The 13,771-nt window shown below is 48.9% G+C and overlaps 1 protein-coding gene across 11 annotated transcripts in view; it reads left to right on the forward strand.

Moving 5' to 3' along the window:
* THRB (thyroid hormone receptor beta) overlaps positions 1 to 13,771 on the forward strand; it is a 392,336-nt gene that overhangs the window by 371,258 nt on the left and 7,307 nt on the right. For all 11 annotated transcript variants that reach the window (XM_027086498.1, XM_027086499.1, XM_027086497.1 and 8 more), the window contains 2 exons: positions 6,370 to 6,516; positions 11,768 to 12,026. In XM_027086498.1, coding sequence (XP_026942299.1) covers positions 6,370 to 6,516; positions 11,768 to 12,026 — 406 coding nt within the window. The remainder of the gene's footprint in view (positions 1 to 6,369; positions 6,517 to 11,767; positions 12,027 to 13,771) is intronic.

Raw genomic sequence — 13,771 nt, forward strand, 5'->3', positions numbered from 1 at the left:
CTTCTGCACGTTCAGATTTGCATTTCTCGTGTGGCCAATACCACTTCTTTTGCTTACAACACTGCTATGTATATTATTTCATTTATTTTTATGTGATGATTGCCCATCTTGTTCTGGAAAAGAATCTGAGGAGGCCTATTATGTTAATAATAGTGTGGCAGTGTCATAAGGGATTAAAAATTATACGTTGTCATAAAAGCTAGAAGTATTCATTTATCTGGAATGGGTAAGTAACTTACTTCCCAAAAGGAGCTTCTTCATCGTTTTTTACCCGAAGACCAGGACTCAAGTCGTAAACAGAGATGGGTGGTTGGACCGCGGTTTCAAATCGATACGCCTGTGAAAATGAGTCATTGGCAAGTAAGGAACTTTTGCAAAAGCCATGCAGATTTTCACAGTAATTCTAAAGCCACTCTTTAAAACTACTTCCAAAAACATTTAAGTCATTCTCCAATCCACTCAAATCTCTGATGGTGCAGAAGTGCCGATTCCTGTGTGGTGGCAGTGATGATGAAAAGTAGATGTGGACTGAGAGGGGGGCAAGAGGCCGGTGGTGGTGAACAAGGGAAAGCAGAGTCTCTCCACCAAGGCAGCTCACATCTGCGCTCCCAGATGTGGAAGACATTGGATTGGAGTAAACTCCGTACAGCGACAGTATTGTCTGTTGAACACTGTGTTGTTTTTACCCGCCAGAGTTCTTGGACTCCCTAATCAATAGAAATTGATCAGAGGCCAGATAAGGAATTCAGGCAAGGCTTTATTGGGGTCCCTGCTGCAGCAGGGGGGAGCGAGAACAAGTAGCAGTTGCCCTTGCTAGCTCCCTGGGGGGAGTGGGGGGGGGGGGGAGCGGGTTCCTTATATGAGGGGGGGGGAGGGGCGGGGCCAAGGGTGGGGCCAGAGGGATGTCCTAGGTGGTCTGCCCACCCCTTGGTGGTGCTGAGTGCAAGGAGCATGCCCAGTACTGTGCTTTTGCTCCCGGCTCTTCAGAAGTGGCAGGTGGGGTTTTTTTTTTTTTGGTCTTTTTGTTTCGTCTTGTCCATTATTTGCCCCAACTGCACATGTACGCAGTTATTTTTAGTCCCTTATAGTTTCTTTGTATTTTCTTGTGGGAGGAGACGTTTGTCCGGGTGCGAGCCCTGCAGCCAAGGGTCCCAGGTCCCAGGTCCCAGCCTGTCTCCTTATTACTCTGCTCCCTTAGTTCACATGCAAAGGTATGGCTTTGGGTGGATTTGCCACCAGGTATCAAATGTGACCATCAGAACCAGGGTGGGCCTGCCCCACTTTTCCCCTGGCAGAACTACTGTCTGATGACACAAATTCTCAATAACAGCCTCAGAAAAGGGGCATAAGCAGAAGGGTGATGCAGGATGGGTGACTTGACCACGTGTGGTCATAAGACAAGTGCAGTCAAGCCAGGAAGGCTTCTGTCACCCAAAATGGTTATAATTACATCAGAAGAAGGCAGCGTAGTCTAGTAGTTATGTGCATAGAAATTGGAACCAGACAGCCTGAGTTTGTTGCTTGCCGCTGTTGCTTTTTAATTATGTGACTTTGGGTAAGTTACTTCCCATCTCTAAGTCTCGGTTGCCTTTATGCCCTTATCAATGGTGTAAAAGTAACAGGTAGAAGTGCTTGGCATGTCGTTAACCAGCTCCTACGGAGTTACAGTGTGCATCATCTCTGCACCACCACCCGTACCATCCTGTCCCTGCTTTCCCCAGGAAAAGGCCCAAGGCCCAGGGACCTCTCATCACCATTTGTTCCCCATCACAAAGGTGCAGGGAGACACACTGTGATCACTCAGAGGAAGAGAAGAGTCCCGTCTGGCCCCATCCCCTCTGCATGTGCCAGAGACCCCAGCCAAAAAGCCCTCAGCTCTGAGACAGCCACTTGCAAAGGGGTCAACTGGTAGCACTTCCTACTCACCTTGAACAATTCTGATGCAACAGTCAAAGCACAAAGCCCCAGTTCGTCTCGATTAGTGTCCTACCAGCCACCTCTAGTGCTGAGCTAGGGTTGAAGCCCACACCTGCACACACCCCTGAATCTCTCCTTCTATAGGTCCCCCCGCTCCACTGCCCCAGAGGAGACGTGCTGGATTCCTTATTGACCTTCACCCCATCTCCAGCCCATCAGAAACCCCTGCCCTGGGCTCCCTAGATATGTCTCCAGGTCCCACTTTTCTCCATCTCTCCTGCTGCCCCCGTGGTCCAGCCCACTTCATCTCCTGCCCAAACCACTGCTGCTGTTCCCCCACCTCTTCCTCGGCAACCACATCCCTTCTCCACATAGAACCATAAATTTCGTCATGCTGCTCCTGTTTAAAGCCCTTCAGCGGTGCCCCATGGCATTTAAAATGTGCCCATCTCCCCTCCATGGCCCTGAAAGCCCATCGTGATGGGACCCTTGCCGCCCCTCCATCCTTTATCTCATGCCACCTCTGGGCCTAACCACACGGGCCTCCTTTCTGACCTTGGGACTTTGCACTGGGTTTGCCCTCTGCCTAAAATGTCCTCTGCATCTGTGGAAGGCTGCCTTCTTGACATTCTGCAAGTTAAAGCTCACACATCACTTCTCAAAGGGGCCTGGCTGACCACCCTACCTCCTGAGCCCCATGTATTATTAGGTCATCTCCAGTCTTATCACAAACTAAAATTCTTCCAACCTGAGAGTATTCTTTTCATTTATTGTCTGTCTTCCTTCACTGTATGAAGGTTCCTTGAGGATACATTGTTCATTGCTGTCACCTCAGCATCTCGAACAAGGCCTGACCCCATAGTAGTTGCTCAAGAAACACTGGTTGAGTGCATGTATAAACACAGGTTTATTCAGTCCCTCAATCCTCCACCATTTGGCCCAGTGCCGTCTACACAGTAGACCGATACTCAAGGCGTATCCCCCCACCTTGAGAAGTTCATATCTTAGATGTGTACCTGCATAACTACAATAAAAGTAACAGTAATAAGTGCCTAGAAGCCAGATGAGTGGTTACATGGGCCACCAGGTGTATTCAAATGAGGCAGACTCATTTCCCACTGAGGCCATCTGAGACAGCTTCGAGGAGAAGACAGAATTGGAAGTGGGTGGGATTTGGAATTGGCAGAGATGAGACAGAAGTGAGGACTCTGAAGAAAGCAAAAGTCCAGGAGGAAGGCCGCCGCGAGATGGAAAAGCATGAAGCAAGTTGTGGCAGAGACGGGAAGAGGTAGGCAGGGCAGGCTCCGGAGGTCCATTAGGGCCCCCTGCGTACCCCTTTGAGCAGCTCAAGCACTTTGATCCACAGAGGCAAAAACCAGGCTTCCCCACAGTCCCCAGTGGTGAGCCTGCAAGCCTCACCTATCCTCAGTCTCCGAGTTTGATCTCATGTGCATAAACACACGTGTGTGTGTGTGAGCACACGTGTTCAGGGAGTGCACTCTAGGCTACTAGCTGTAAGAAGCGATCCAGTAGATTCAATTGTGCCAAATATTGGTACTCTATTTTTAACATCTTCCAAATATTTTAGCAACTAGTGTGTTGTCCTTATGGGTAAAAAACCTTCAGGGAAGTCACAAACAAGCTCAACTTTAATTGTATTCCTGATGTGTTAACTTGGGTCAATTCATCTATTTTCTTTTTTCAGCCTCTAAGTTCTTACTGACATGAGTTTTCAAAAACAAGCATCCATATTAGTGTGGGGGGCGAGGGTGGGGGACGAGGGAAGGACGGGGAGAAGGAACTCTGCTCTATTGGTAGTAAAGCTCCAGGTTCACCCTTAGACGGTCGTTGCAAACAGCCTCGACCATCCTGGCTGGAGCTCGAATCTCCTGGAACCAGCAGACACCACACCAAGCTCCTCTGTGTTTTTTTCTAGTATCCAAGACCTATTATGGACAGAAAGCTTCATAATGTAATAGAAGGCTTCTACTTTGTATGTGGTTTTCCTTCTAGCAATTGTATTTTCCATTAAATACCCAAAGGCTTAAAAGTAAATTTTTTTCCTACTCTGATATCTGTCAACAGGAAAGCTTGTGAGGTTGTTACATTTGGGCATTTGATTTTAGTTAAAATTGTCCTATTTCCTTGTATAATTTCCCTCCTATTTTTCAAGCCTTTAGCGGTATCACAGACGGTGATTCAAATGCCCCACAGACTCACAGATTAAATGGAAATTATTAACATCCATAGTAAGCCACTGAGGACCATTCCAGGCCAAAGCTATGTTATTAAAATATTTTTATTTCTTAAAAAGTTCACCCTATGTGTGTGTGTGTGTGTGTGTGTGTGTGTGTGTGTGTGTGTACACCTCCCTACCTTTTTAATGTGTGACCATGTTCCTTTTATCAGTTGATCTTCATAAGAGAGCTGTACAGTAGACACGCAGGTGAGACAGACCGCATTTCGGGGTGGCAGGGATTAGAAAGACCAGCAAGGAGGTCTGAAGGATGCCAGAAGTAGCAGTGACCAAACTTCACTGTGTATCAGAATCGCGCCCAGACTTTCTGTGTACCTTTTCCCTTAGCTCAGTCTATGTGAGAAAGACAGAGAGACAGAGAGAGAGAGAGAGAGAGTGAGAGAAGCTGTACATGTGATTATTCCATCAATTCCGTCTGCACCCGGAGAACCAGTAGCCTTCCTAGGCTTTGCCATGCCAGCAGTTGCCCCAGAATATCGTCATTGATTCTGAAACAAGACGGAAACCAGCTTTCTTTCCCATCCACTCACTGCCCCCAAAACAAACAATAAAAAAAGTAAAATAAAATAAACAGAAGAATTCCAAAAAGGTCAGTGCTGCCAGCATCTGTTATGTAATAGATTTAAAAATCCTTCCCCAGGCTGTACCCACAACTTTGACCACACTTTGGAGGGCCTGGGCCGTTCCTGTTGACCCTGGTGCCCTGGCAGCAAGAGAGTGGAAGAATCATCCTTGCTTTTCTTCGTGCTAAAACTTAGACGTGAGCAGTAACAGGGGAGCTGGGGGAAGAAAAATGGGAAGGGGATTCCTCAGTGCTAGCCCAGTGGGTTCTCAAAGTGTGGTCTCAGACCAGAAGCATTGGTGCCCTGGGAAGTTGTTAGGAGCTCAGATTCTCTAACAGAGACCTAAATTGGAAAGTCTGGGGGGTCATTCTGATGCACAGGAAAGCCTGGGGACCTAGGAGGCAGACCACGGTCTTGTCACCAGCGGTGCGCTCACCAGCCATTCGGCGGTGACGGCTCAGCAGGCTCACAGAGCCAGTACCCGCTGCCCTCCCTGCCCCGCTTCCCGCGCCTCCCACCCTGCTGCCTGGCTCCTGCATGTGCACCGTGACTCTAGGCAAAGAGGGTCACCGTCGGGCAGGGTAGGATCCTCTGATCCCATTAAACTTCCCGGAAGACCAGCAATCAGTCCTGGCCTCAGGGGACCGTCTTTAACCTCCCTGGGTGCTCCTTTGCCCACCTGCCTGTTGGGAACTGGGTGAGAACCCCGAGGCGGTCACTGTCATCACAAGGACCAGTAAGGGTGACCAGGAGGACTGTCCCTGGCAGGGAGCAGTGCTGACAACAGCAGATAGTGGAGAGGCCTAGACAGCAGGCCGAGGAGCTGGAAGGCCCCAGTGGACATGGGGGCCTGGCGTGTGCACAGCGCCTGAGGGCTTGCGCGCGTGACGATTCTGCACCAGCAGGTCTGGGGAGGGGGCCGGGATTCTGCATTTCCAGCAAGTCTCCAGATGACACCCAAGCTGCTGACACCCACCCTGTGAGCAGCAAGGCGATGGACGGTTGCGAACAAGGGCAGAGAAGTCGTACCAGTAAATTCTCCACTCTGCCCTCCAGTTTGCCCAGCGTTCACAGCCCAGTCCCTGGAGGCGACCCAAAGCAGAGGGCTTCCCCCAGCCCGCGGAGGCCTCCTCCAGCTGGCGTGTGGAGGGCTCAAGCCAAGCAAAAGGCATCGGAAGCAAGAACGACGCCCCCGGGTGCTGTTGGCCAGGGCTCCCCATCCCTGCCCACGCCATGCCCACCTCCCACAGAAAGGCACCCTCCAGAGTACGCCGTGCTCTGAAAACGGCACCCAGAGCCCCCAGAGCATAGGTCACCTTTGTGCAGTCAGAAGCATTCCTGTTGTTCCTCCCTCTCTCCCTCTTTCTCTCTCCCTCTTTCTCTCTCTCTCACTTTCTCTTTCTTTCTGCAGCAACAGTCCTGTGACCATGATCACTGGGGGCCTTTGAAAGCAATGGCCAAGACAGGTATCTTTGCCCAGAGAACTAAAGGGCGTGAAAACTGCAGGGTCTGTTAACAAAAGATGCGGAAAGTGTACAGTATGTCAGTTCAGAAGAGATTTTCTGCCGCGTGAGAACCGTGATCCGTGATCCCTTCAATGTCTCCATTTAAATTTTCTTTGTCTCACCTCAGCCAGAAGACATTGGACAAGCGCCAATAGTAAACGCCCCAGAAGGTGGAAAGGTCGACTTGGAAGCCTTCAGCCATTTTACAAAAATCATCACACCAGCAATTACCAGAGTGGTGGATTTTGCCAAAAAGTTGCCTATGTTTTGTGAGGTGAGGAGATTGCTTTTCCTTCTTCATTCTTTCTCATTATCGTTTCCTCGATATCCAGGAATACTGACTATGACGTGTAATTTAATACTAATTAGTCGGGGCTTAGTCATACGAAAGCCATGGCAGTACAGAACGGCAATGCACTGTTTCGTGCGCCTCCCCACCTTCTGTGTTGGGTCGTCATCCATTAGCTTGTCCACATGAGGTCGACAAAGAGCCTCTCGACCTGCCTGGCTCCAGGCGCAGGAAAACATGACAGCCATCGCTCCATCAGTCAGCACCTGTGATGTCCCGGTTGCCACGCCCAGGTTCGCCACATTAAATCCAGTCCTGCTAACAGATCAGCAGGATGGCTCTAATTAACCCCATTTCACAGATGGGGAAAATTAAGATCGAAGAGATGAATTTCACCCGCTCAAGGTGAGGCCTGGTTCTTTTGAGTCTCCATCTGTATTATTTCCACTACATATCCCAGCAAGATGGCTGTGTGGTTTCTTCATCCTCAAGGACAGGTGAAATGACCCTCACAGAGCAAGGATCTTAAAATCTCCTTAAGTCTTCCCTCTTAGAAGCTCACCCTTTCTTGCCCCACCTTCAGGGCACACTGAAGAGCTCACCCACCAGAGCTCATAGACTTTCCTTGGGACACTTCATCCCAACTGTAGCCGTCCTACCATGTGGGAGCTGAGGGCACGGGCTCCGCAGGGGCGAGCGTCCTTGATTAGTTATCAGATGTCTTCAAACCTTGGTTATCTCATCTTTAAAATAGGAGTCAGAGTAAGATCTACCTCTTAGAACTATTAGGAGGCTTCAATGGGATAATTTATGGGTAGTGCCTGGGTCATAAATGTTCCATAAATTTCAGCTGTGAATTCTGCTGTTCTTTCATCTATTACATTACCATTCTGTCTCTAATCTTTTTTTTTAATCAAATGGGGTTGATGATGTTTTCCGGAGAATCTTCCCCTTCGAAAAACCCCACCGAGGGCCAATCTCTTGCTCTTCAGACCTCCAAGAGGTCCCAGAAAGACAGCAAACAGAGAGGGCCACGTCCACCCCGGGCCCCTTATGGAAGCTACCTGAGTGCCAGGGAACCTAGTATCCCCCAGAAGGAGGCTTAGTGTCCTCACCTGGAATGACCCCATCCCACCGTGGCCTCCAGTCCACGTGCGTCTGAGTTTGCAGTCAAGGGAGCCCGCTAGGATCCTGAGAGACCTCAGACCCTGATAGGGACCCTTCTCGTGGCCATTTCTGAGCCTGCACAGAAGCATACCCGGAAGGACAGAGCACTGGGCTTCGGGACGCAGGGATCCATCTGGTCGTAGCCCTCGCTGAGACAGAGTGTATGCCTCCTGGTCACCCCCGGCCGCAGGGTGCTGGGGGCCAGGTGCCACGCGGGCCGCCAGCAGCCGCATGGTGGGGACCACTCGTACCCACCCCAGGGGAGCCGGCGAGCCCTGGACGAGGAACTGTGACTTCTATCTGTATTTGGTGTGCTTTTCCATGCCTCTGACCATTTTTTTAAATTAACGTCTATTAAAGTTTTGGAGGCTGTTACAGGAATCATACGTATTCATTGGAGACCGACACAGCACAATAAAGGCAACGATTCATGGTAACACCACCAGGCGATAAACTGCTGACATTTTGGAGCGTAGTTCCTTTTCTCAAATCTGTGTGGGTATACACACGTACATATATACACACACATACATATATGGAATATATTAATATAGTTTGTACCATAATGAACGTTCTACTTAGGAAACTACCTTTTCAGACTTTTTACTAAAGAGTAAGGGGCACATATCATAAGGGTGCAGGTCAATGAATTGTCACAGACCCAACACACCTGCGTAACCAGCACCGAGATAAAGAAACAGATCGCTGCCAGCACCCTGGTGTCTAATGCCTTAACTTTCTACCCTCAGCTGTAGAACATAACATTTAAGTATTCTCTCATGAAATAATATTGCTTAACTCTACAGTTCATTACTTAATTTTTAAATTGTTATACAATTTTTAAAGGTTACTTTCCATTTACAGTTATTACAAAATATGGCTCTATTCCCCGTGTTGTACAATACACCCTTGAGCCATCTTATACTCAATAGGTTGTATCCCCCCCTCCCCTCCCCCCTACTGGTAACCACGAGACAAAATAATATTTAATGACCACATAGTATGCTAAGGAATAGCTCTCCCATAATTTAGGTTATCTGCTGTCACAGGATCTTTAGCTCACATCCAGTTTTTCACTAATATAAATATTCTGCAGCGAGCATCCTGGTACCTATGCCCAGTTCACAAAGCTGCCTATTTCCTAAGGGCAAATCCTAGAAGTGGAATTTAAGGACCTTGGCTACACCTTTTAGGGCTCTCGATCCGTGTTGCCAAGTTGCCCTCTAGAAAGTGTGTACCCTCTCGCGGCTGTGCCGTGGACACCGGCTTCCTCTGACTCCAGGTACCATCTTTCGTTCCTGTGCACTGGGTTGAGTTTGTTTCCCTGGTCCTCTCTCTCCAGGCTGTGCCCTCTTTTCTCAGTCCCTGGTGTCTGGAAAGAACTCCGTTGAGTTTGCTAGCTCTACAACTTGAGCTAGCCTGTCAGTCCTGTGTTCCCCTTTGAATACCCACCAGAAAATGTTTTTCAGAAAATGTAAAGCTCATGGAAACCAGCCTCTGAGAGATATGTCAGTTAAAGAAAGAAAAGAAGCCTTCGCCACCACCAACCACAAACACGCCGTGCACTTATGTCCTTGGCAAGGCTGAGGGCTCAGCACGCAACTTTTCAAGCATGAGTTGCGGCGAGCTTCTCCCTTCAAGTTTCCCTTAGGAATTTACATCTGCTTCAAAGTCATGATTTCATCTCTTTCAACCCTGATATTTTGTAGTCTCCAAACTGAAAAAAAATGTGGGCGGGCGGCTACTTTGACAGCAGAGATGCGTACGTTTCTGGTGTTTGTGGCCTCCTGAGGGCCTTTACCCTTTGACACCCTCTTTGGAACGCCAAAGAGGGTAAATGAACTGTGGAGGCCCTGAGCTACCTGTGGAGTGGGCCGGAGACCCCAGGTGGCCTCGGGGACCAGGAGTTTCGTGCCAGAGGCAATCTGACGCATCTGCTGTTCAAACCACACTCGCTATAGTTTTCTGCTAAGATCTATGCCAGCCTGCCAACCGAGGGCTTCGAAAGATCTGACGTCACTGCGGGCAGAGCTGCCAAAAGCGCACCTAAGAATCACCTGTTAGAGTGCAGGTCACTGGCGTCCCTGCCAATCAACCCGAGTGATGCTCTCCCAGGAGCCTCTCTGCCTGGCAGGCCCTTTCTGGAGCGTTCTCGCAATGGAAGTCTTTTGGCAGGTGACTAAGAGGTTGTTTGCCCACGTGCGGAAACAGGCCTCAGCAGGATCCTGCAAACCCCTCTTAAAGGAAAGGGCATCTGGCCTAGTTTTTAAACCGTTGGTGATCCTTGACAAATCCTTATTCTGCTTGTATTGAAATTTTAACTCTTAGCTGCAACAGACAGCTTAAAAAAAAGAAAACAATGGTTTTATCTGATGAGTCATTTCTCTTTGCTACTCTATGTCCGTGGTTCTCAAGAGTGGGGTCCCTGAACCAGGTGCGTGGGCATCACCTGGGAACTTGGAGAATGCAGACACCGAGACGGCAGGGCCAGCAGTGTGTGTTTAACAAGCGCTCGATGACAGTGATGGGGCTGCAGACAGGACCGCTGCCCTCGGCAGTTAAGCCAGTGTCCACACACTTGAGCCAACTTTCCACTTGCCTGTGGAGGATCTAGCTAAGCTCTGGTCTCCTGTTTCTTACCAGGCCCCAGGGCCAGGAATCCAAGGATGTAACTGAGGAGTACAAATTAGAGCCTAATTAAAAGCAAATTGCAGTCATTTTTTTTTTAATGAGTAGAAGGAGAGAATTCACATGAATGGATTCCAGAACCAAATACAAAATGCCTTTTATGCTATAGAGAAAGCAAAGCAATTAAACAGTAAGGTGGGTAGGTTGAGTTAGTAAAAAATATGAAATATCCCATATTTTAAAGGTAATTCAGTAGTATTACTTTCAGTCTGACATAATATCCTAAATTGAACTAGTCAAGTGTTGCCAAGAGTATTTCCCAAAAGAGAACTGGTACCTGCTTTAATGAAGAGATAGAAATTGCGTGTCATTACACGTTCGTCGTTTACGGAGACGCACACCCAAAGCCCTTCAAAGAGCGAGCTCTCCCCTTCTCTTGGCCTTGGATTCTGACAGAGCTGGCTTCCACCCCTCGCCTCACCCACATACACTCATGGGACTCCCTAGCATGTCGCTCGATCTCTCAGTGCCTGAATTTCCACACCTGTCAGTAAAACTGGAATTAGAATATTTACCTCGCTGCATTGCTGCGAGCATTAAACAAGGTGATGCATGTAAATCTTAGCACGATGCCCAATTCGTCAAAAACACCCACTAAGTCTTTCAAACTACTTTGATCACGGCACTTAAACATTCTCCCCCACCAGAAAATCAAACTCTCATTTTTTATTATTTCTCTTCACAAAGTTTTCTTTTTTTTTTAAGTTTATTATTGATGCTGTTATTACATTATCACAAACCCTAATTACCAGGGCAACCAAATGAGCTTAAAATGAGATTAGGACACTGGCGGAAAGATCCAGCATGTGGAGTGATTCTGGTGCCCGAGGTGCTGAGGAGAACGTAACGACCTAGGAGCCAGGAGGTCTGGATTCTGGTCTCACCTCTGGCTCACTAGGTGACTGAGCAAAGCTGGGACATCTCTCGGTCTTGTGGGTGACATGCATCTGTAAGCGACCTCCTCGTTCTTGGCCTTTTAAGAGATTCAGGGAGCAAACTTGCTTCAAAAAACAGAGCAGGGCAGTTGCCAGCTGAACGGTGGAGTCAGCTGTTGACTGTTAGAGCTACCAGACCAAAATGGGGGTACATTTAGGCAGGTCTCCGTTGGTGGTGTAATAGACACCCCCGTGCCTAGCACAGTTTCACATGTGACTGGAATATAATGCAAACCACCAAGATTAAAGTTGGTGAAGATTACGAGCAGTCCGGAGTATGCAAAATGGTTGTGGCCGTCTGCAGCCGAGCAGGAAGGGAAGGCCACGGGCTCACAGAGGGCAGGACGGGTGCTGCTTGCGGGGGACCCTCCCCGTGGCCCTGGAGGCCCCGTGCGCGCTTCCTAACGGGCAACTGCTCCTTGCTGACGTGCCCTGGTTCTTTTCAGCTGCCATGCGAAGACCAGATAATCCTCCTCAAAGGCTGCTGCATGGAGATCATGTCCCTTCGCGCTGCTGTGCGCTACGATCCAGAAAGTGAGACTTTAACCTTGAACGGGGAGATGGCGGTGACTCGGGGCCAGCTCAAAAACGGGGGTCTCGGGGTGGTGTCCGATGCCATCTTCGACCTGGGCATGTCGCTGTCTTCTTTCAACCTGGATGACACTGAAGTCGCGCTCCTTCAGGCCGTCCTGCTGATGTCTTCAGGTGAGTGTGCCCAGACTGGGCATCCAGAGAGCTCGCGCTTGTCTGGTGTGCATTCAGATCGCTTGATGAGTTTCCGGTCCCCCGGTAGCTTCAGAATCACGTCTCGCTCCCCTCCAGCAAGCGAGCGAGCGGGGGTTAGCCGACGGCCTGGGACCTGAAGGTGGGTGTCGGGCTCCTGATGCTTTCTGCAGTCTCCCCGTGTAGTGGGGAGGGAAAAGAGGAGCCGTGCTAAAGACTCGACGAAATGGTCCGCCTTCCATAGACGCTGCCCGGCCTGCCTGGGGCGGTTGGCCAACCTGCCCCCCTCTGGTTTTGTGTGTCCTGGACTTCGCACAGGTTGCTGGTGTCACCCATACCCTTAGCCTGTGTGGTGGGCAGGCTCTGGCACGGCCTTCCCTTTTCCTCCTCTTCTGATGTTCACCCCCTCCTGTTGAGTGTGTGGGAACCCATGACCTACTCCACTTAGAATCTGGGGAATTCAGTGTCACCCATGTGACTGCGCGACATTATATTATACACGAGTCCCTCTTGGGAGCAGATGTGCTCTGACAACTCTCCTTGCTCAGGTGACAGGGAGCTGCTTGTGGCCCCTGGAAGCCGAGGGCAGTCTCCAGTCGACAGCCAGGGAGAAGCCAGGGCCCTCGGCCCATCAGTAGAATTATCCTTAAAGAAATAAAATGTGTAACTCATCTAAGGCCTCCCTGTGTGACCTCGAGGGAAGCTGCTAGGGTCTCTGGCCTTCAGTGTCCTTTAAAATAAAGAAACTGCACAAAGTAAGTGCAGAGCAACGTCATGTTGATTTTCTGTCTGGATCAAAAGTTACAGGATCCTGTGGAGAATTTATCTGGCACATGCAAAGAGAGAGAGGAGACGGGGAACAGAAGGGAGATTCAGCAGAGCCTCAGAGCAGCAGCATGAAATGGGAAGGAAAACACGAGATTAAAATGCACAAATTGCAATTTGAGCTGGATAGCAGATTTCAAAAGCCAGCATATTTTGTTTAAACTCAGAAGGGTGCATTGAGACAATAGCCCTGATTCTTCCTTTCAGATTAAGCAGAACCCTACTTAGAGTTTTACTAATACAGATATTTCAATAACTAGACACGGGAAGCATGAATGTATGTGATCAGAGCCACAACCTGAGAAGTGGGCAGGGGGATGCTAGGGCTCCCTGAAGCTGTATGAGGAATTCATTCAGGTTTATACAGTTCTCTTTTTTTTAATTTTTATTGAGGTATAATTGTCATATAACATTGCATTAGTCTCAGGTGTACAAGATAATGACTGGATATTTGTATACCCAACCCCATATATAGTTGCACATTTGCGACGAGGACTTCTACGCTCTTAGCACCTTGCAAATATGCAATTACAGTACTATTAGATATAGTCACCTGTACATTACATCCCTATGACTTATTTATTTTATAACTGGAAGTTTGTACCTTTTGACCCCCTTCACCCATCTCACCCACCCACCCCCGTCCTCTGGTACCCACCAATCTGCTGTGTCTGTGAGCTTGCTGGGGTTTTGTTTGTTTTTTAGATTCCACAAATAAGTGTGATCATACGGTATTTGTCTTTCTCTGACTTATTTCACTTAGCATAATACCCTCAAGATCCATCCATATTGTGGCAAATAGCAAGATTCCATTCTTTATGACTAAATAGTATTCCAGGGTGGGGTGTGGGGTGTGTGTGTGTGTGTGTGTGTGTGTGTGTGTGTGTGTGTGTGTGTGTGTG

This window comes from Aethalodelphis obliquidens, unplaced genomic scaffold (assembly GCF_003676395.1).
Source record: "Aethalodelphis obliquidens isolate GAN/ISIS:26980383/991018 unplaced genomic scaffold, ASM367639v1 scaffold56, whole genome shotgun sequence".
Classification (NCBI taxonomy): domain Eukaryota; kingdom Metazoa; phylum Chordata; class Mammalia; order Artiodactyla; family Delphinidae; genus Aethalodelphis; species Aethalodelphis obliquidens.